This window comes from Callospermophilus lateralis, chromosome 4, assembly GCF_048772815.1.
Source record: "Callospermophilus lateralis isolate mCalLat2 chromosome 4, mCalLat2.hap1, whole genome shotgun sequence".
Lineage (NCBI taxonomy): Eukaryota > Metazoa > Chordata > Mammalia > Rodentia > Sciuridae > Callospermophilus > Callospermophilus lateralis.
The window spans coordinates 157,499,998-157,523,047 of record NC_135308.1 but is presented as its reverse complement, the minus strand read 5'-3'; the positions used below and the strand labels follow the sequence as shown (position 1 = coordinate 157,523,047).

Genomic DNA, 23,050 nt, shown 5'->3' with positions numbered 1-23,050 from the left:
CTGACCCTGCCACCAGCACTTGTCCCTTCCCTGGCCTAACACCTCCCTCCCACGCCTGCCTGCCCCAACCCAGGCTAAGCCTAAGGAGTCGGGCCTGGGCAGCGGGGCAGGAGCGGGCTGGGGGGGTCTGGGCGGGGTGGAGCCCTGGGTGCTGGGGATGAAGGCCCGAGCTGGAGGCTCCACCTTCTGCCCTTCCCTCCCTCCTCTCCCCCTCCCCCTCCTTCCTTCCCCAGCCCTCCGCAGCGGCTCAGTCGCTCAGTCAGTCTCAGGCTGTGCGGCCAGGGTGGTTGGTGGTGAGGATTCAGGCTCCGTCCTAACCAGGAGGTGGCCTGAGGCTCAGGGCCCCCCAGCCCCTCCCTCCCAGTCCACCAGCGTCACCCCCCAGCCCCGAGCTGGACCGCACACCTTGGGACTCGGTTTTCCACTTCCTAAGGACGAGCCCCAGACTGGAGGAGAGGTCGGAGGAGGTGAGTGCAAGCCTGCTCTCAGGCCCCCCGTGGGGGGAGGCTGACACTCGCAGCAGCTCCCCCCAACTCCTCTAGATCCGCCGGGGTGGGCGGAGGGGAAGGCGGAGAGGTGAGAGAAAAGGTGGGAAATTCCAGGGGCCAGGATTAGAGTAGAATAAAGGGTCCGTTTTTCTTCCTTTCCATCAACAAACCTCCACCCGAAAGGAGGTTAAAAAGAAAAACCTCACCCACAGCCAGAGACGGTTGGGACCAGGTGGTGGGAAAACGCGGAGGTGGGACGCACCCACCTGGGGTCTGGCATGTGCTGGGGCCCAGAGGCCCGAGCGGGCATAGCGCGAGCAGGAGGGCCGCCACCTCGGGGCTGCACCGTGTCCCGCCCTGGGCCGCCCTCGGGGCTGCGCTCGCCGCCTCTCCATCGCGCCCTTGTTCCCGTCCAGGTGGGCGTTGGGCTCTTCTCAAGGACCCCGGCGGCGGGCCCGGGGGAGGCGGCCGAGGCGGCGGCGACCGGGGCCGACATGGCCGAGGAGCAGGACCTATCAGAGGTGGAGCTGAGCCCCGTGGGCTCGGAGGAGCCCCGCTGCCTGTCCCCGGGGAGCGCGCCTTCGCTGGGGCCCGACGGCGGCGGCGGCGGCGGCGGCGGCTCCGGCCTGAGAGCCAGCCCCGGGCCGGGCGAGCTGGGAAAGGTCAAGAAGGAGCAGCAGGATGGCGAGGCGGACGACGACAAGTTTCCCGTCTGCATCCGCGAGGCCGTCAGCCAGGTGCTCAGCGGCTACGACTGGACGCTGGTGCCCATGCCGGTGCGCGTCAACGGTGCCAGCAAGAGCAAGCCGCACGTCAAGCGGCCCATGAACGCCTTCATGGTGTGGGCGCAGGCGGCGCGCAGGAAACTCGCCGACCAGTACCCGCACCTGCACAACGCCGAGCTCAGCAAGACGCTGGGCAAGCTCTGGAGGTGAGCACCCCCCCAACCCCCGGGAGCTCTGCCGGCCCCCAGCTGCGGGAGGACTCGGCTAGACGGGGGCTCCCCGGCCTCCTGCCCCACTCGGTGGGCACCGCCTGGGCCCTCCAGAGGGAACCCAACTCTTTGGAAGACCAGGCGTGGGGACCATGCCAGCCCGTCTGCCACAGGTACACGTCCGGGGTTCGGCCACTGCGCACCCTGGAACTCCGAACTCCAGGGGCCAGGCCGGGTCTCGCCCCCTGGGGCGGTGGGTGGGAAGGCGCCCCCTCGCGGCTGGAATTCTGTCCATGGCGGAGCGCAAGGCCTCTGGGGCTGCCTCCTGAGCAGGGAAGGAGGGCCGGTGGGGGCTCCACTGGCTCTTCCTACGTCCCCACTCGAGGGTGCCACTGTCACCAGTGCCACTAGTCTGGCGGATATCAGGGAAATGCTTGGGAAAGAACTGAAGGCATGGCTGACTGGCCGGGAAACTGAGGCAGCGCAATGGAGAACTGGAAACAAGGAATTCAGAGGAAAGTCTTGAAAAATGAGGGCTACGAACTATGCTCCCTGCCACCCAGTCTCCTCCTGCCCCAGCTGTCTTCCTGGGCCTTCAGGACCCCCTCTCCTTTGGGCTAGCGGCTTCTTTAGTCCCCAGGGGGAGGGGTACACAGAAAGGGGGCTCCCCCTCCCACCCCGTCCCAGAACCAGAGCTAGTCTCTGGCTCCTTTCCTGCCCCTCTGAGTCGGCGCCATCTTTCCTCTCAGGGCCCCACCCAAGGTCGAGCAACTCTTCACGGAGCTTTGGGAGCTAGAGCTGAGTGTCCTAGCCAGGAGGAAACCTTGACCCCCTCCCTGCTGAGGGTCCCTCAGGGACCAGCTCTGACTTCCAGGGAAACACTCCCCAGCGGGGAAGTCTCCAGCCCTTGGCTGTGGGGCCCAGCCTGGCCCCTTGGGCATGTGTGGAGCAGGGCAGCCTCCATCCCACCTAGGAGTCTCAGGGCAGATCCCAAAGAGAACAGAGGCTTCAGGGGATGCCAGTTTGCAGAAGTTACCTGATCCCCACCTGATGCCCAAGAGATAGGCCCAGAAAGGGACTGCAAAGGTCACAGAGCAGTTGGTGGCAAAGTCAGGGCCAGACTCTGGTCTGCCAACTCTTCATCAGGGATCTTCCCTATTAGTCCCTGATGACAGTAGTGGGTCACCCTTCGCTCTAAAGAGTGGTCAGGAGATGGCGGGGGGTCGGGGCAGGGAAAGGACAGCAGGAGCGAGGCATATCTGGATTTGAGGAAGTCTGGGGTCTGTCAGAGGAGTCTGCTCCCTCCCCTTTGCTGGCTCAGAACACTAGATTGGGGTCAGTGGAGATTGGGTCTATGAGGCCAAAGGCGTAGAATGGTTGCCTGGGCAGGAGGCTCCCCTAGAGTCCAGGAGATCTGCCTCCATCAACCTGGCCTGTTCTTGCCATGTGCTTGCTGATGGCCTGGTCCCTCTTCCAGCCTCTCGGCCTTCAGCCCAGGCCTACCCTGGGCAGGCCCTGGCCGGGCGGCTGGCTACTATGTGGACCCAGAGAGTCTAGCTCTGCTAAGAGCAGAGGTCACAGCCAGCTCCTCCACCCAAGGTTCCTCTAGACCCCAGTGGGGCTCAGACTAAGCTAGCGCCTCTGGGGCTATGGGACAAAGAAGAGGAAGTGAGACAGACCGTCAGGAGGGAGGTGGACAGGCAGACAGGGCAGGCCCCGGGGTCCTGGGCATGTCAGGAGACCACTGAGAAGCAAAGCAAGAATGGACTGCTGCTTCCCCACCCCGTTGCCAAGGGTTAAGAGGGCCCTCCATTTTCTTTGTCGCAGTTCCCCCACCCAGAACCCGGGAGTTGGGCCCCCTTCAGCAGGACTTACTCCTGTCCACCACTCAGGCTGCGCATACAGGGGCCAACCTGGGGCAGGGCAGTCAGGACAGCAGGCCTGCTGGCTAAGAGCTCAGTCCCAGGGGTGGGAGATGTCGTGACAATGGCAAGGACCTGAGTCTGTGCTAACAGGTGGTGGCTACCTAGGTCCCAGGAGGGGGTCCTGAGAGTCGCTGGGATGTGGGCTGAGTTGGCCAGTCATTCTAGGGGCTTCTGAACACTCCCTCCCAAGCTCGCCACTCCCAGGACATCAGAAAAGGGGACAGTTGGGGTCCTAAAACTGAACAGAGACTGAGGGTACTGCCCTTGGGTTTTGGATCAGATGCACAGGAGGACAGGTCCTAGTGGTTGTGTGAGCCCCACCAGGCTCCCTACCGTTGGGGACCACTGGGGGAGGAACATCCAGATCCCTGGGTGGCTGTGCGCTGCTTGACCTGTCTGGAAAGAACAACCAGCACCAAGAAACTGGGGAAGCAGTCGCAGGCTGGAGCCTGTCCTGTCCCACAATTCCACAGGCTGTGTCCCCCGGCGGGGAAACAGATGCCGCAGCAGCCAGTGCCCCCACTGGGGTTTCTAGTTTGAGTGGGAAACCAGCCTTCCTTCTCCCTCGGCTTCATTCCAGATCTTGGGAACCAGGAGGGAAAGGGCCGGTGAAGGTGCAAATGAGCATTGGGCTGAGGGTGACACGGGGTGGCAACGCCAGTGAGGGCTGGTGCTGGTGTTGTGATTAGCTGGGAGGCTGGGTCTACCTGGCAGGTGGGCTTGGGCCACAGCCTGGGCAGAGCTTGGCTGGGGTTGGAAGTAGCAGCTGGTGGAGGTGGGCTGGGCTCAGGGCTGGGCTCAGGGCTGGCTGTGGCCCTGGGTTAGTTTCTGTCGGGGTTACATATGGTGCTGCTGAGAACTGGCGACAGCACGGTCCAGGGTTGGAATCTTTCTCCTTTCTGGCTTGTGCGGCCCCCTCTACGCCCCTTGCCATTTTTCTGCTGATTGCTGCTTGCCAGCTGGGCAGGAGCCCAGGTAAAGTTTGGGGTGTCAGAGTGAGCTCAGTGTTGCCAGCCCCCGGGGCCCCTGCTATGGCCCCTGCTGGCCAAGCTGCTCTGCCGGCAGAACCGTTCTTCCAGGGCAGGTGCCTGCATCCACCCTCTGCCCGGGCTCTCCTCCTCCCATCCTGAAGGTGTCTCTGAGCCTGATAGTCCTGCTTGGCTAGAGGGTCCCTTGGAGACAGTTGGGGCAGGGGCGGGGGCCAGCAACGGGCTAAGCTGCCGAGGAATGCTGCGGCCAGCTAGGAGGTGCCTGGTATGACCACCCCCTCCCAGCCTCAGGAGCGGCTCAGCCTTCTGCTGCCTGGGGCTGAGGCAGGGGGGTGGGCGCCAAGGGGGGCACCTACTGGGCAAGGGGGCGGGGCGGCTGGAGAGAAGGGCCCTCAGACAGAGGGCCCAGGCTGCCTCCGGCAAAGACTACTAGATGGTCAGTCCCCTATGCCTGGGGTTCTGTAAATCCCGTACCTTCGCCTCAACCCCCTCTGCAGGTACCCCACTGTGCCCTTCTCACCCTGGGGCAGCTAAGCCCTTCCACCCCTGGCCTGAGGCTGGGCACCGCCTCCAGGGCCCTTCCCTCCATTGGCAGATTCTAGGAACTGTAGTAGGGTCCAGAGAAACTTGAGCTTCCTCTACACTTTGTCACCCCTGGATCCCCCCAAGGAGACAATGCCCCATAATGAAGAGGACTCACACCCAGTCCCCCTCAGTCCCACCATCCTGGAATCCACAAATCAGTATTCCAGAATTGAGGGGCCCATCCCTGGCTCCCCCAGGCAGCGTTAGAACAGTGCCTGTTTCTCAAGTGCCTCCCTGCCCAGCCCTGGGACAAGGCCCTTCACATCTGTTACTCTGGTGACCGCACACCCCAGCAAAGCAGTCACTACCATCCTAGTTTCATAGGTGCGGAAACTCAGGCTCAGGCTGCCCGAGGTCACACCCAGCTAGTGAGCAGCAGAGACGGGGCTCTGTGTTCCATCCAGCACCTCCAGTCCCAGGGAGCCCGTTCCACCTGCGGACAGCTTTGGTGACAACAATGTTTTCCCTCCCTGAGCTGACATCTGCACTGGCTCTGGGCCTACCTCTAACCGGCCCTCGGGGCTGGCCCCTCTCCTCCAGCCCCTCAGAGTTCTGGGGACAGAGATGACAGCTCTCTAGTTCCTTGGCCTCTCATCTTCTAGTCCCCACAAGGGTCTTGCCCCTGGGCCTCCCCTCCAGGGCCCTGGGCTTCGGGCCTCCGAGGGAAGCCAGCGGGGCGCTCTGACATTCAGTGCGGCTGCTGTCCCCCTCACTGCCCCACCCAGGCTGCTGAACGAGAGTGACAAGCGTCCCTTCATTGAGGAGGCTGAGCGGCTCCGCATGCAGCACAAGAAGGACCACCCCGACTACAAGTACCAGCCCCGGCGGCGGAAGAACGGCAAGGCGGCCCAAGGGGAGGCCGAGTGCCCGGGCGGGGAGGCCGAGCAAGGAGGGGCCACGGCCATCCAGGCCCACTACAAAAGTGCCCACCTGGACCACCGGCACCCAGAAGAGGGCTCTCCCATGTCTGACGGGAACCCTGAGCACCCTTCAGGTGAGCGCGGGGCTGGGAACCAGGGTGCTGATGGCGGGCTAGGGCTGGCTCAGGGAGACGGGCAGGGCAGAGTCTGGGGGCATGAGACCCTGAAACTCCCCAGCAGCCCTGGGCTCTGGATGTAGGGGCCAGAGGGAGCTCAGGGGCGTCTGGGGCAGGGGGAGCAAGATGGCGCTGGCCGGGGCTGATAGGAGAACCTCACTGCTGGGCACACAGCCAGTCAGGGAGAACCTGAAAGCCGCGGGCGAGAAGGGCTGCAGCAGTGACCAAAGGAGAAGGGCGCACAGGGTCATGTGGGGAGATGGGAGATGGAGGAGTCGCAGCCTCTGGCCCTCCTGCTCTGACGGAGGGACGTGCACGTGATTTGAGCACAGGCCAGACATATGATACCTTGTTCAGTTCTTCTTAATGATCATAAGAGGGACATTAATTGAGCACCTACTGTGTGCCAGGCACCATGCTAATTGCCTAACTCATTCAATGATCAAGTTGGCCCTGAACAGCAAGATGAGCACCTACCTGCCGGGGCTTGGGCTCAGCTGTGTGGCAGGTTACTGTCAACAGACACATGAGGAAACAGAGGAGGAACTTGCCGCACAGCTGAGATCTGCGCCCAGCAGTGGAGCTCCCTGGGCTCTGCTTGGCACTATGGCTACCTCGCTTCCTTCAGGATGTACAGAAAGTGCCACACTTGAGTCTGGCACACAAGAAGTACTCAGTAAGCAAAGATCTGCCTGCTGAGTCCAACTTTGTGTCAGGCACTGAAGGGGACTCCAGAGGTACCACCAAGAGAAGGCCACAGTCCCTGGCTTAAGGAACCCACAGTTTAGAGGGAGGAGCAGGGGTGAAAGCAAGTGAATTATGCTCAGGATGAAACAGGTACACAAGAAGCCCCCTGAGACCCAGGGTGGCAGCATCCATCCGTGTAGCCAAGTCTCCAAAACTATCAAACTACCCACTAGACTGCAGCAGAGAAGGCAGGAGCCGCTTGCTCTTATCACTGTGTAACGATAAGGAAACTGCTAAGAGAAGACAGTGGGTCTTCCCACATCCCACAGGAGGACAGCCAGGACTCAAACCCAGGCAGGCGTCTTGAAGGCCAGACCCTTGGCCAGCACTCGGCACTGCCTGTGGTCTGATGGGGGAGGCCCAGGCCGCCCCTCAAGAAGCTCCTGCTCCCATAAGACCACAAACACATCTCTGAGATGGAAGCCCAGCGCCACCATCCCTCACGAGTACCCTACTCCTCACCTTCCGAGATTCAGGGACACGCACACGCACGCGCACACACACACACACGCACAAGAACATACAGAACCACCTCCCAGAATGAAGCTTGCTGTGGACTTTTTCTCACCCTTCAAGGCCCCACCCAGACACTTCCTCAGTGAGACCTCCCCCAGTTGCCAGGGGGTGAGCAACTTCCTCCTCTGGTCTCCCAAGTCCTTGGTACACCCCCTCATCAAAGCACTTCCTGCTCTAGGCACGTGCAGGTCTCTGATCTCCCCCAAAGTATGAGCCCTTGGAGAGTGGGCCCTGGCAAGAACCTGGTGGATGAGGTAGTGAACCAGGAACAGGGACCAGTGGTCTTGGTCCCTTTCTGCACAGGAGGGAAGGCAGCTCCAGGGCCAGGGGGGCAGTACAGACCCGTGTGTGATGGAGCTGGCCATGGTCAGCAGGCAGGTTTGGGCGAGAAGTGGAGTTGGAGGGGACACAGCGCCATTTGGGGTCCTGGGTGGCGAGAGGCACAGGTGAGTCTGCTAGCAAGATGGTACAGAGCAAAGGGAAGCACCAGTCACCACCGAGGAGCAACAGGAGCAGGAAGGGAGCCGTCTTCAGCCACGTGGGAAGAACTTGCCAACAGGGAGGGCTTCCTACCAGGTGGGAAGGAGGGTGGGAGGCAGGACCCAGCAGAAGATTTGAGGCTGTAATCAACAGTTAATACTAGGAGGTAAACGGAGGCCAACTTGCTGATGAAACATGTAAGCCCCACTGGGTCAGTGGAGGGTAGGCCTGAGCTTCCAGGAGGTTCAGTGCCTGAGAGTGGGCCGTCCAGCCACTGCTGCCACTTGCCTCTGACATATTTTCTCCTTGCCCTTCTGTGTCTCCCTTCATCCCAGGCCAGAGCCACGGCCCACCAACCCCGCCAACCACCCCAAAGACAGAGCTGCAGTCCGGCAAGGCAGACCCCAAGCGGGATGGGCGCTCGATGGGGGAGGGCGGGAAACCTCACATCGACTTCGGCAATGTGGACATCGGCGAGATCAGCCACGAGGTAATGTCCAACATGGAGACCTTTGATGTGGCTGAGTTGGACCAATATCTGCCACCCAATGGGCACCCAGGCCATGTGGGTAGCTACTCAGCAGCTGGCTACGGGTTGGGCAGCGCCCTGGCCGTGGCCAGTGGACACTCCGCCTGGATCTCCAAGCCACCGGGCGTGGCCCTGCCCACGGTCTCACCACCTGGTGTGGATGCCAAAGCCCAGGTGAAGACAGAGACCGCAGGCCCTCAGGGCCCCCCCCACTACGCCGACCAGCCGTCCACCTCGCAGATCGCCTACACCTCCCTCAGCCTGCCACACTACGGCTCCGCCTTCCCGTCCATTTCCCGCCCCCAGTTTGACTACTCTGACCATCAGCCCTCAGGACCCTATTATGGCCATTCGGGCCAGGCCTCTGGCCTCTATTCGGCCTTCTCCTACATGGGGCCCTCTCAGCGGCCCCTCTACACGGCCATCTCTGACCCCAGCCCCTCAGGGCCCCAGTCCCACAGCCCCACACACTGGGAGCAGCCAGTATATACGACGCTGTCCCGGCCTTGAAGAGGGCCCTGTCACCACCAGCCCCTGCCCAGTCCCTGCTGGGCCCCGAGCCCCTTCCTTCCGCTGTGCGCCCTGTTCCTCACCAGTCTCGGGCCTGGTGGTGGCCACGGAGGATGCTCCAGGGGCTGACAGTGGAGGGAAGGCTGTCTGCCTGCTCCCTGCCCTGATGACCTGCCGCCCCATCCAGGCCCCAGAGGCATGGCCCTGGCTGACAGCCTGGGCAGAGGAGGAGGAGGCTGGCCGATGCCCCTAGACTGAAGGATGAGGCTGCACCTCCCCCAGAAACCCTCTATCCCAGGACCTGAGGAGGGCCGCCACCCCCTGGGAAGGGAGGAAGCATGCAGGGGGGACAGCGTGGGAGGCTGGGCCACTCCTGTTTCCTTCTCATGGACAGCGAGGGCCTATAGGCCCCTGTGCCACTGTGCCTAAGCTAGGCCACCAGGGACTGCATCAGGGCTTAGAGACCCTAGCTGTGTCACTCAGGGGCCGAGGACAGCTTTGAACCGCTTTGTGGGGTGGGGTGGAGCTCAGTGGAAATTCTTATCCCTTTAACGCCCCTTCCCTCCTGAAAACAGGAAGGAACCAGCACAGAGGCCCCCCAGATCCAATTCTGTGCCAATAACCTCATCTTTGTCTAACTGGGGACAGCCCCTGGTCTCCCTGCCATGAGCTCCCAGGCCTTGACGCCCACCCCAGGTGAGGAGGCAAGGCTCCAGGGAAGGGTTCAGAGACAGTCCCCCAGTCCTCCTCCCTGGCTCCTGGTCAACTCCCTGGGTCCTCTCAGCTGTCCATGGCTTCCCTGGTTTCTGAGGTTAGAGCTGCATAGGCTCAAACCCTGGCTCCAGAAGGAGCCGTGGGGTGCTGGCAGCAGGTCTAAGACCCTAAAATCCTGCCCTATACATTTTGCCCTTGCCTTTTGCCCTTGGCCTCCAGTGGTATCTGAATAAAGTACGTAGCTATGCCTGCCCCATTTGTTCCGCAGCCCCCAGTCCACATGTAACACATTTGCTACCCCCTTATTTATCTCGTAGTCCCCTGTCTGCTCCCCTCTCCTAGCTACTCCAGCCCCTATTAACTCTGCATTAAGCATTCCAAGTAATAAAATTAAAGGTTCCAGTTACCTGCTTAGTGGGTCTGACCTGGCCTGTTTCTTGGTCTCTTGTCCCTTTATCTGGGCTTCCTCAAAGACTCTGAAGGTAGCTAGGAGGAGGGTGTGAGGGGGAAATAACCCAAGAGTCTGGCTCTTCCCTAAGTAGGTGGAGTGGGTGAGGACAGCTGGCCCCAATGGATGGGACTGGGCACAGGGGCTAAGACTTCCGAGAGAAGCCTTTCCCCAGGCCAACTCGACCCCACCCTGCAGGGGCCACTCACTGACCAGGCCCAGCTAGAGCTCACGAGGGCAGCAGCAGCCTCACTGCCCATTCAGCAGGGAAGAGTTTGCAAAAAATTCCAGGGACAGCTGTTTGGAAAGAGGTGGGTTGAGTCTGACTGCAGTCAGGCCTGTCCCTTAGGATGCCTGGATGGCCTTCTGTTGCCACACCCCTACACCTGTCACCTCTGGCCGAGATCATGCAAGCACCAGGGACCATGCCAGGTCCAGCTGAGCCTTCAGAGCAGCAGCCTGTGCCCAAGTCTAAACCAAGGGCATCAGATGTGCAGTCTCCTCCTGTGCTCACTCCCTCGGAGCCCTGTCCTCTGCAGGCCAGGAACCACTCTGGTCCGAGACCCCAGGGAAGGGGACTGTCTTCACCTTCCTGCCCTACTGATGGCAGCTCTGAGGCTTGTAAGTTCTCTATCACCTACTGCGTGCTCCCTGTGCTCAGTGCTTACGTCATTTGGACCTAGATGACAGTGAGTCCTGTCCTCATCCCTGATTTCTAGATGAGACTAAAGCTTTGGGAGGTTGAAGCTCAGGAGAGCTGGCACCAGAATCTGAACCCAGCGCTGACTCCAAAGCTTGTGCTCTTCCCCATCATCCCCTCCACCTGCCCAGGGCTAGCAGGCTGTGCTTCCACTTTAAGCGGCGCTTTAAGTCTTCTTCCACTGCTCCAGACTGACCCTCCCTTCCATCTGTGGTCTCTGCACCCCTGCACCCTTCTCTTGGTCAGGACCTGGGGGAAGGTGGGCTCCAGGAACTAACCCAGTCCTCCCAGGTGGGCAGACCCCATCTGGAAGCTGCACCAAGCTCTTCAGGCCACCTTCCCCAAAATGTTGGCCTCATGAAGTTTGGTAACTGAAACTCCTGCTCTCTCCAACAGTATCTGTTGCAAAGTCACGCCACCCAAATTGTATATAAAGTTGTTTTTGGCATTTCATTTTGTCGTAGATAAATGCAAGATTTTATGCTGATCTTTAACAGACTTTATCCTGTTGGATCTGACCCTTTTCCCCACCTGTTAAATCTTGGAATGCGGCTCTCCTTCAGAGTATTATGTATCTGCAAACTTGAATATCCTCCTTTAAGTCACTAATAAAGGTCAAAATGAAGAGACGGGGCCCTGCGTACAGCACTAAGTACCGCTGCCCATTCCTTCTGCTGTCCACACTCTCAGGGAAGGACTGTCTAGTCAGCTCTGAAATACCTCCTCACATCACTGCTCCCATGGCGCCCGGTCTTCGTCCACCACAGGGCCTGGAGACTGCCCAGCGATGTGCTAAAATCGAGATTCACTGATAGGTGGCATTCCCTAGACCCGTGAGACCAGAAACCACTGGAAAAAAGAAACTGATGTGACAGGATTGGACCTTAGATACTATCCTGTAGTTCAGTGGTAGAGCACTTGCCTACGTATGCAAGGCCCCGGGTCCATCCTGGTTCTGGGGGAAAAAAGGAAAAGAAAAAGAACCCTATGCCAGCCCCCGGATTCCTGCAGTGTGATCTGAGGGCTCAGGCGTGTAATCATCCATTCTAGAATTCTGTCAGGTACCCTTCGGGACTAACCTTAGGTGCTCATTTTAAAACTCAACCCTTCCCCTTTATTCAAAGATAGGACCCTTGTCCATTTCCAGTCCTCACGGCTCCTGCTCTTGGTGGGGTTGTAGATATGGAGCTGGAGGAGCACATGGAGAGGCTGACACCATCCCCAGGACCCTGAGCCTTGGGAGACTGGCTGGGAAATGACCAGAGTTGTGGGAGGGTAATGACCCACAAAAGCCAAAAGACCTGACTGTACACAGCTCATAGACCAAAGGCTCTGGGCATGTTTGGGCCTTGGAATGGCAGGAGCTCCCTCTGTAAAGAGAGCAGGATCCAGGTGTTTCTGGCAAGGATGTGCCCAAACCCCAAGAAAGTATAGAGCCAATAGTGGTGGCAGGTGACTTCATACTCCAGAAGTCAAACCTTGGCCCCGCCAGCGGAATAACAAGGGTCTCCTCAAAGAAGAGAATGGGAAGGGGGAGGGGGAGAAAACACCCTTTCCTTCCACTTCCCTTAGCCCTATCCCGGAAGGGTTAACTCTCCTCCTCTCCCGCCCAAACCTCATCTCCCTTTAATCACATCTGATACTGAGCAGCCCAGCAGGGAACAAAGAGACCATTTAGAGAAATGGGGCCAAGAAAGTGACCCCCGCACTCGGGGCGGCCGCCTGGATGCCGGCACAAAGGCGGCATTTCAGAGCTGAAATTTCAGCACCCAACTTGATTAAAGGATTCCATGGGCTTGGAGGAGGGTGGCAGGGGTGCGAAGTCCACCCTCCCCGAGTTAACCCTTCTCCAGAGCAGAAAACACCCCGCCCACACTTGCGGTCACTCATCCTTCCAACCTGGGCGCAATAGTGGGGCCCTGCCTCTTACAGAGATGAGGGAGCTGGGCTCCTCCTCTTCCTGGAAGGCAGCTGGCAGAAGGGAGGCTGGGCTGGAAGATTCAGGGACCCGATCTCCCCTCCTGCCTACTCCTGTCTATATGGGTGTGCTGTACCCTTTCTCCTTACTCCCAGAAGCGGGGAGGCAGGTGACAGGGCCTCCAGGCCAGGTGAGCACTGTGGAGAAGAGCAGCAGCCCCGCTGGCACCTAGGCCAAGGAAGGGATGCCCCAGCTCCAGCTGAAGCCATCCCTGCGCAGGCCCGAGGACCAGGAGCCCCCCAGAGGGAAGGGCATCTTACTGCAGCGGGAAGGGCAGGGCACAGGTGTGGCAGGTCAGAGATGCGCCACGAAGGCAGTGTGCGGCAGTGGCCTGAGAAGTAGGACAGAGTGGGGAGGATGAGCAGGTGCTCGGCCCTTGCTCCAGCTGCTGACTTGCCCAGCGGGGCTGCGCGGGGAGGGTACAGAGCCAGGCAACCCCAAGCTTCCTGCTGGGCCACTCTCCTGAAAGGGGATCCGACCTCGATAAGAGCTCCAGGCAGGTCCTTAGGAAACAATGGGTGGCTTGATGAGACCTGCTCTGTGATACTCCTGAGAAGGGAGAAGCCCCTGCAGCCAGTCCCCACTGGAAAGGAAATTGGGGGTTTCCCTGGCAACCAGCTCCCTGGGCACAAAGACTCGTCTGTCTCTGGGAAGGCAGCTGAGGTATCTCCCCTGCAGCCGCCTTTGCCTGGTGAACGGGGAGTTGGAGGGAGGGATGTGGGGGAGCCACAGGGGCCAAGGGCTGACAGTCCCAGGGCCACTGGTAAGTGCTGAGTGTGCGCTCCTGGTAGCAGGGTGGGAATGGGGAAGAAGCACGAGGTGGCATCACACAGCTAGAGGAGCGGGGCGGAAGGGGGAACAGTTTATTATTTACACGTATAAAATGGGAACAGAAACTGGGTGTGGCCAGGTCAGGAGGCTCCAGCTCAGTCGGTGATGATGAGCTCGTCCACCCCCCAGTCTTCATAGCTCCCATCGGGCAGGTAGCGGCGAATGATGATGGGGATCTTTCGGGCCCTGTGGCAGGGGAGAAGTCACAGTACATGAGAGATGGTGACTCCAGCGCTGCAGCAGAAGGAACAGCGTCGAGGTCCATGTCTCAGTGACGCCCTCCTCTCAGCTGGTCCCCTCTTCCCTCTCCCTCCTCCCTCCTCCCTCCTGGTAGGCTGACTCTGAATGGACCCCAGATCCTGGGAACAAGCACCAACTGCCCCGCCAGGGAAGCCCGAGAGGGGCCTGCCTGGGCGACTTACTTGAGCTCCTTCATGGCGATGAGCAAGGGGTCTGTCTCCCCCTCCAGCTCCACCATCACAGGGGCACACATCCTGCAAGCACAGGACAGGTGTCGGGAGAGATGGCAGGCACAGGGGGAAGGGCCCAGCGGGCAGCAAGGGCGGGCCCTCACCTAGCAAGGTCACCTTCTAGGTAGGCAGGTATGGTGGGGCGTGGCGGACAGGGCACTGCCAGAGGCTGCCCACCGAGGGAAGAGAACAGGACTCCAACGTGCACATGTAAATGGTCCACAGGCAATCACTTAACTTCCCTCCAGATCTCAGTATCCCCACTGCAAGATGAAGAAAATGACCCCCACCTGGGTGAGGGCTCATTACACACCAGCTGCTGCTGCCTGCTCCTTTCACATACTATCTCATGGGAGGTGAGCACTATTTTGATTTTCATTTTACTGACAATAAATCTGAGGCACAGAGAGGTCAGTAACTTGCCCAAGTTCACACAGCCAGGAAGTGGCAGAGCCAACATTTGAGCCCCACATGCTCCCCATGTAATAAGCTCAAGACCTATAAACTTAAGGTGTTATAAATGTGACAAGTGTAAGCTTTTATTACTAGGCCACATGACAATCATTATGTCAGCTCCCCCAACAAGAAACTTGCCTGCTCCTACTGCAGACCCCAGTTCTGCGGCCATGGCAGAAAATGCCACCCAGAAGTGCACTCTACCCTGACCACCCCAGCCAGCACCACGGCCCTGCCTCTGTGCCCGGCCCGTTTTCCCGCTCTAGCATTCCCCGCTCTTCAGCTTGGCTCCCCCCAGCCTCCACAGACACTCATCTGCTCCCAGCCTGTCTGGACTCCCCATGGCCATTAGGCCAGAAGTCAGTCTGCTCCCTGTTAACCTTTCAAGCCCTTCTTGGGCCACTTCCCCAAGTTTACCCCACATTCAAGCCATACCAACTACTACGGTTCCCTGGTGCTACGGCTTGAAAGTGTCCCCCAAATTCATATGTCAATGGTACCTAGAGGTGGAATCTTTGGAAGGTAGTTAGTATTAGATGAAGTCATGAGGGTGGGCCCCATGATGGATGGCATTAGTGACTTTACAAGAGAAAAGAGGGCTGGGGCTCTGGCTCAGCTGGTATAGTGCTTGACTCGCATGCACAAGGCCCTGGGTTCAGTTCCCAGCACCACAAAAAAATGAAATAAATAAGAGGAAGAGCCCTGAGCTAGCCAGCACACTAGCTGTCCCACCACAGGACGCCCTCCGCCAGGTGAGGATGCAGCACAAGGCCTGCCCGATGTGGAGCCATGCTCTGGAACCTCCCTGCCTCCACAGCTGCGAGCCAAATGACCAGCAGACTACATGGGAGCCAGAACACCTCCTGGAAACGCCCACTGCACCTCCAGCACCCCACTCAGTGCACACGTGCTTCTCTCTTCTCACTGGAGCACTGTCCACAATAGACCGTGAGCGGCTGGTGGCTCAGGACTCGTGATTCCCCACAGGGAGGACGGGGCAGACCCCAGTTACTGCTTGGCCCAGAGCACAGGCTCCAAACACAGACAAGGGAAAACTGAGTCTAGGCTACTGCCTCTTCCAGGAAGTCCATCTTAATTATTCCAGCTTGAATTGACACTAATGGATTCAGAATTACTAGGAGAGCATGCTAAAAATATAGGCTCCAGGGTCCTTCTCCAGACCTCTGAACAGAATCTCTCATAAAGGGGTCTGAGAACCTGAATTAACAAAGATACCCAAATTACTCTGATAATCAGCCCACCAATTACTAATTTTATCATTAAACATTCTGATTTCTGTTACTTTCAAAAGCTTAAATATTTCTCAAGGACAGAAACCAAGTTTAACTTTCCCTATATCCTCTCTCAATAAGTATTTAGCCAGGGGCAGGAAGCGAGCCTAAAACCCCAGCTACTGGAGAGGCCAAAGCAGGAGGATCACAAGTTCCAGGACACCCTGGGAAAATTACCAAGACACTCTTCAAAATAAAAAGGGCTGGGTATGTGGCTCAGTAGGAGCATGTGCTTAGCATGAGTGAGGCTCTGGGTTCAATCCCTAATACCAAGAAAAAAAATTCAACAAATGTCCCCAAAATATAAAGCTTTAAAGAATGTAGCAAAATGCTTGTCCTGACCTTCCTGTACCTTCTCCCTTTCAAGATATGAATAACTCAAGGCCATTCATCATCCGGTGCCCACCATAAGCCCACAATTTGCAAACTAGGGTGGACCCATAAGTAATCTATATCTCACTGCAGCCTCCGCATACACACGTCCCCTGTTTAGGAAGACAGTATGAGCAACTTCACCAGCCACCAGGTGGTGTAATGAACCAAATGGAAACTTCAGCACATGAGTGCAAGGTCACAAGCCTGTCTGTCCAAGGGCACCAGATGGTGTCTTATCCCTTAACTGCAAGGAGCAACACAGAGTGCTCCATGCTGGACCATGCCTTGCTCCCCAAGAAAACCAAGACACTCAGACTTGGGAGTGATCTAGACATTGGCTTCAACACTTTGAAGTGCTCCACACTGCCCACCAGTGTCACTTGGGCTCTAGGGCATCTTTTATAGTGTTGTGCCCAGGCCACCCGCCACCAGAACCCATAGCCACCTGCCTCTAACTGGACCTTTACTCGTGCCACTTCCTGTACCTGGGGTACCCACAAACCCACCTCCCTTTATCCATCCCTGCAGAAATGGGCATGTACCCTAAACCCTTCATGCCCCCCCCCCCTTTTCTGTACCCCTTCTAAAGCACCACCCATTTCTGCCCTGGGTTCTGCCTAGGTCCTCGCACAGGTCCAGCTCTCCTGCAGAAACACCCAGCAGGCTGGAAGTCACATCTCCACCACCTTCACCTCCCTGACAGGCGCCAGCAGTTTCTCAGTGTCGAAGAGCTGACTGACTGCACATCTTTAGTCTATTTGTTTGAAAAAAATTAGAAAATATTCTTCCTGCTAGTTCATTTTAGCCTGGAGGAGTATGCCCTGCAGAGCAGCTTCCACAAGGGAAATGGATCCCTGCTTCCCTTGGGGCGGCCACTAACTACCTGGTAATGTGGCCAGTGACAAAGAAACTAAACTTCTTATTTTATTTGATTTTACTGAACTTAAATGGCCACATGGAACTAGAGGCTACCATAATTGTTAGTGCAGGCCTGGAGGATCTGATCCCAATGAAACCAAAAGACATTGCACTGAATGTACATTTCTCATCTCACTTAGAAAATCAAGCATTGCGACCAGCCTGATAGGGGGGCTTTTGCTGAGAAACAGGTAAGAATATTGCCTTCCCCTAAAAACCTTTATCAAGGTAGACAGGGAGGTCACAGGTGGTCACTGGACTGGAGGAAAGAAAAGTCCAGTGCTAGGGGCTGGGGTTGTGGCTCAGTGGTAGAGTGCTCGACTAGTATGCATGAGGCACTGGGTTCAATCCTCAGCACCACATAAAAATAAAATAAAGATATTGCTTAAAAAAAAATGCCTAGTGCTAGACAGCATCGCCACTCCTCAGCACGCAGGCCCTGCTTTGCCTCCTGGCCTGATTCCTTCCTTGAGCCCCGCTCCTCCAGACTCCCACAACCTCCTGCACAGCCTGTCAGAAGCTTGGCGTAGAGATTCCTTTCCTTTTCTCACATATCCCAGTGCAGGACATTAGAGTACCACTAACACCACTGACCTCTCCCTTACTCATGCCCAGGTAAGCCTGGGGAAAAAGGCCTGTGCCCAGCCTCTTCGAGAGGCCTGCTTGCTCAAAGACGCCTGCCAGCAGAAGATGCCACTGGTCTGTTCTCCATGTGGCTGAGACATCAGAGGCACAGGGAGGCCTGCACCACTGTGCTCATTAGGTCACAGCCTGCTCTCCACCCAGCTACTGACTCTCCTTGGATCTTGTTCTTCTAAACTTGGGAAAGAAGGAAAGGCAGATAACTGTCAAGTCCCTAAAGCCCGTCACTATTCTGGGCTGTGATCTCCCTTGAATAAAGAACCAGTTAAATGCACAGGCCCTGGGTCTGAGCCCCAACACCAGGCAGGGAAAAAAAGGACCTGCTAAGCCCTAAGGGTGCTGGGGCAGCCCTCCTGACTACTGGCACACAATCAATCATTTAGGGCTCTGAATTCACACTCTTGTTTTGCTTCACAACCTAACAGACATCCTCTAGCTGTTGTTCATTACTTTCCTCCTACAATGTTATTTGTCTTCTCAGTTACTTCTCATGCTCTCCTATTGGATTACAGGCTTCTGAGGGATGAGTCCAGCACAATGCCTGGCATGCAGGTGCAGCACTACTTTTGTTCAGATCTGAGAGCAGGGAGGGTTTGTTTCTGAGTGCCAGGCTGGGCAGGATCGATAGCAGGAGCACTCACTGTGGCCCACCCGATGGAGAAGACAGTGAAGGGGCCACACTTACGCAATCTGAAGAGCTCGGGTGCCCAGCACTCGGGCTCGCTCATACTTGGTCATGTATGGGGTGGTGATTCGCTTCTGGTTGGCCTGTGGTCGCTCCCCAGAAGGAAGGATCTCGACGTTCTCCTGGCCCTCCTGGACACCAAGACAAAAAAGGAAAACTTCAGGGTACCTTCCTTGAGTGGGGGGAGGGTGAATGATGACCAACACCATTAATGCTTACTGGATGCCAAGGGCCATGCTACTGCTAGTATCTCGTTAATCTCCATACCAACCTTATGAGGTAGGAACTACAGTCCCCATTCCAGAGGTGTGGAGAGTCAGCTAACATTGCCAAAATCTCAGACCCAGTAATAAAGAAGAGGAATTTTAAGTGGTATTCCAAAGCCCAGTTCCTCAACCAAAAGGGAGTGAAACAAAAAACTTCTAGGACCAGATGGGCTGGTCCCAGATTGGTTGCCCCATAAGCACACCCTAAGCAGAAAGCTAGGAAAAAACACCTCTCTTTCAGATAGGGACACTAAGCCAGTGGGTCAAGTCAGGGTGGCACAGGAAGAGTCATACATTCACACACTGAAGAGCTACTGATGATTAGGCAAGGTGGTGCATGCCCAAAATCCCAGCAACTCGGGAGGCGGAGACAACAGGATCTGAGGCTAGCCTCATCCATTTAGTGAAGCCCTAAGCAACTCAGTGAGACCCTATACCAAAATAAAAGATAAAAATGGCTGGGGATGTAGTGAGTGGTAAAGCACCCCTGGGTTCAACCCCCAGTGCTGAGAGCCACAGCCAAGTGACAGTGAAGCATGGCATTTTTGCCAGAATGGAGTGGTTGAGAGGAGTGGTTGAGAGGTGCCACCGGCAACCCATTGAGATGGTGATGGTTATGTTAGGCTGTGTATTCAATTGTATATTAGACCCCTGCTGTCCGCCTCTGGCACCAGCCACTTTGGAGTTCTCCCGGGATTCCTGGAGAGTTCCCTGGAGAGTTCGTGTTGGTTGGGGAAGTGCCAGAAGTGCCAGAGGAGGGATTTCCAGTTGGTGGTGTTCCTGGGAGGGCTGTGTGGGTGGAGTTCAGAAATTCGAATAATAAAGGAGTTCCTGTTTTGAACCTAAAGTGCCTCGTGGCGGCTCAGTTATTTTGTGCCCAGCCAGACTGCGGCACCCCAGGACCAAAAATAAAAAAATTTAAAATGAACAGATAAAAGGAAAACTCTGTGTACTCCGTTGAGAACATGATATAGGGCCAAGGGCAGAAGCAGAGAGACCACTGAGGGGCCCAGTAGTGATCAATCCCACAGGCAGATAAAAACATGAGGGTAACAGGACAGCAAGCAGAGCAGCACTAGGCGAAACAGGGGCAGGGTGGCCGGCCACAGTCTCCTGCCAGGAAGCAAATGAAGAGTGACATTTCAGCCAGGCTAAGGCACCAGGAGTGGAGAGACAGGCAGGACAGAGCACATCTAGGAGACACAATCAAAAGAACAGGGATGGAAAGGGGACCAAAGGGTAGAGAAAGCTTCTGACTCAAGTGAACAGATGGGTACCTGAGAGTGTCAGGCAGAGAAAGAAAATACAAACAGAAGGGCTTCAATTTCCAGCCTGAAAAAAATTGAGGGATCTCTCTCCAGGAGACATGCAGCTCTTCTTTCTCCCTCAATCTTACAGGAAAGAAATTTTTTTATCCTCAAAACTGGCAATCCATCCATCTAGCTTCTCCAGTCGGAAAACTGGGAGGCATCTGACTTTCTCAGCTTCATATCCAACCCACTAAAATCTCTCTTCTGGCTTCTCATCACTTACTCTACCAGTACTCACATCTAATCCCTGGGCCACTCACCTGGAGGTCCCTGATTGGTCTTTCTCTCTTGTCCCTAACACACTCCTCACTCTTGGAATTTTTGTTTTGTTTTTTGTTTATTTATCTGGGTGCAGGGATTGAACCCAGGGCCTCATGTGTGCCAGGCAAGCACTCTACCACTGAGCCACATCGCCAGCCCCACTTCTCTCTCTTCTTGAAGTCAGAATGTTGCATTCCTTTTTTTTGGTACTAGGGATTGAACTCAGAGGTATTCGACCACTGAGCCACATCCCAGCCCTATTTTGTATTTTTAAATATTCAGAGACAGGGTCTCACTGAGTTACTTAGCACCTTGCTTTTGAATTCATGATCCTCCTGCCTCAACCTTCTGAGCTGCTGGGATTACATGTGTGAGCTACCACACCCAGCCCAGAATGTTGCATTCTAAAATGAAAACTGGATTGTGCCAGTCCTAGCTCAAAACTTGGCTTCCTACTGGCATTAGGCTCCAAAATCCTGCCTGATCTTGGCCCTGCTTACCTATGCAGCCTTATCCCAGGCCACTTGCCCTCATGCTCCCTATAGAACCCCAACTTGCAGAGCACCTGTCAGATAATAAATATTCAGCACATTTGCTGAATAAATGACAGCGATGTTTCAACTATTAGTTTGGGGCTACAGACCAAATGGGCACCACAGGATTGCTCTGCTACCCAGGACTGAAACACTTCAACTAGGAATGACTATGGCAGTATCCTGGACCACAAAGAAGAGTCAGAACAATTAGACAATTATCACCTGCCTTGCCATCTGGCAGCTGAGCTGCAGAGGTAGGAGCCTAAGTAAAGCTGAATACTCACCTCCTCAGCATTCTCCAAGTCATCTAGCCCTTCATCCTCCTCCACATCATCAAAGTCATCACCATCGAAACTGTTCAGGAAAAGAGATCAGTCATTTAGAGCCTTATCAGAATCAAAGTAGAGCCAGGGACTGAGGTGCACATCTGTAATCCCAGTGGCTCGGGAAGCTGAGGCAGGAGAATCACAGGTTTGAAGCAAACCTCAGCAACTTAAGACTGTAAGCAACCTAGTAAGACCCTGTCTCAAAAAAAAAAAAAAAAAAAGTCAAAGAGTCAGAGATCTGAATATCTCAGCTGATCTGTAGGTGGCACTTGATAACTATCTACTTGATGATCAAATCAAACTTTTGTCTCATTTTACTCCTTCAATCTTACCCCATGGGTCCCCCAAATTTTGCTAAGACTCATTCATCATCACTGTTTCCTTCTCTACTGAATTACATTTAAACATAGTTATTTCCTCATCTTTTTTTTTTTTTTGTACCCGGAATTGAACACAGGTGCAACCCCTGGGCCACATTCCCAGCCTTTTTTAAAAAATATCTTATTTAGAGACAGGGTCTTGCTAAGTTGCTGAGGCTGTTTTTGATTTTGTGATCCTCCCGTTTCAGCCTCCCAAGTCACTGGGATATAGGCATGCACCACTGCACCCAGCTATATCCCTATCTTAAAAAAACAAAACAAAACAAAAAACTTATTTGAAACTGGGGAATACAGATCAGTGGTAGTGTGTACAGCATGCATGAAGCCCTGGGGTTCCATCCCCAATACCAAAACAAAACACACAAAACCCACAACAAACCCAACAACAAAACCCACCTTTCTTTTCTTTTTCCTCCCTTCCATAATCCTAATCCCAAGTGCTCTCTTGGTGCAAAATCTGTGACAAAGCTGTCCAACTTCACTGTCCCCAATTTCTCTCTCTCTCCCTTCTATCATAATCTTACTACTACAAGCTGGGTGTAGTGGTACATGCCTATGATCCTAGAGACTCGGGAGACTGAAACAGGAGGATCACAGACTTGAGGCCAGGCTCAACAACTCAGAAGAACCTTGGTAATTTAGTGAGGCTCTGTCTCAAATTAAAAAAGGAGTTGGGGGCTGGGGTTGTGGCTCAGAGGTAGAGTGCTCACTTAGCATGCGTGAGGCACTGGGTTCAAATCCTCAGCACCACATAAAATAAAGATATTGCATCCACCTATAACTAAAAAATAAGTAATTTTTTTTAAAAGGAGTGGGGATGTGGCTTAGCAGTAGAGGCCCTGGGTTCGATCCTCAGTATCAATTCCTCCCCCGCCCCCACCCGCAGGGTGCGGTGGCGCACGCCTATCATCCCAGGGGCTTGGGAGGCTGGGGCAGGAGGATCCTTGAGTTCAAAGCCAGCCTCAGCAACGGCGAGGTGCTAAGCAACTCGATGAGACCCTGTCTCTAAATAAAATACAAAATAGGGCTGGGGATGTGGGTCGGTGGTCAAGTGCCCCTGAGTTCAATCCCCGGTACAAAAAAAAAAAAAAAAAAACCACAGAATTTAAACCCACTTCTCACCACCTCTGCTACATCACCCGGTCCCGGCGCACACACCATCCTCTGGAGGCCTCTCACTTGCTAACTGCTACGACCCCCGCAGGGTCTGCCTATGGGTCTGTCCCTCTTCTAGAAAGGGAGCGCCTGGAGAGCGGGGGTCCATTTAATTCATCTCAATATATTAACGCCACCCACGACACAGTGGTGCACTGCTCGGTGCAGTCTGCTGGAACTCAGCTTTCCCGCTGCTCCACTCCGTCGCTGCCCGGCTTTGGGCCGGTGCACGCTCCAGGGCCTGCCCCTCGACACACCGCGCGATGCCAGGTTCCCCACCCGCTTCGTCCAGGCCCCGCCTCACCCGTCCCTCCCGAGGTTCCAGCGAAGGCCGTTCCACTCCCGCACTCACTTGTCCTCGTTGTCTGACATGACGCCCTTTGCTTCAGTGACCCGGTCCCCCTGTCCTGACCCGCGCGCAGAGCCTCAAGTAGCGACCCTCCGCCCAGCGTGTTACCCGCGTATCCTGCGCCTGCGTCTGCGCCGTGACCCCGAGGAAACCACTTCCGGGAAGCCGGAGGCGCGGCAGAAATGCACATGCGCTGCTGGTTGCCATAGTAACCAGAGC

At 56.0% G+C, this 23,050-nt stretch overlaps 2 protein-coding genes across 2 annotated transcripts; one reads left to right on the top strand and one right to left on the bottom strand.

The window, feature by feature from the left end:
• Positions 1–271: 271 nt before the first annotated feature.
• Positions 272–9,867, top strand: Sox10 (SRY-box transcription factor 10). The gene is made up of 4 exons (XM_076853309.2): positions 272–467; positions 905–1,419; positions 5,647–5,915; positions 8,036–9,867. The coding sequence occupies exons 2-4, from the start codon at positions 983–985 to the stop codon at positions 8,737–8,739; spliced, it is 1,410 nt and encodes a 469-aa protein (XP_076709424.1). The 5' UTR covers positions 272–467; positions 905–982; the 3' UTR covers positions 8,740–9,867.
• A 3,546-nt stretch (positions 9,868–13,413) lies between these two features.
• Positions 13,414–22,969, bottom strand: Polr2f (RNA polymerase II, I and III subunit F). Its single transcript, XM_076853310.2, has 5 exons — positions 22,835–22,969; positions 20,906–20,975; positions 18,249–18,379; positions 13,833–13,904; positions 13,414–13,596 (listed from the first exon to the last, which is right to left on the bottom strand). Exons 1-5 carry the CDS (start codon positions 22,852–22,854, stop codon positions 13,506–13,508), a joined length of 384 nt encoding a protein of 127 aa, XP_076709425.1. The 5' UTR covers positions 22,855–22,969; the 3' UTR covers positions 13,414–13,505.
• Positions 22,970–23,050: the final 81 nt, after the last annotated feature.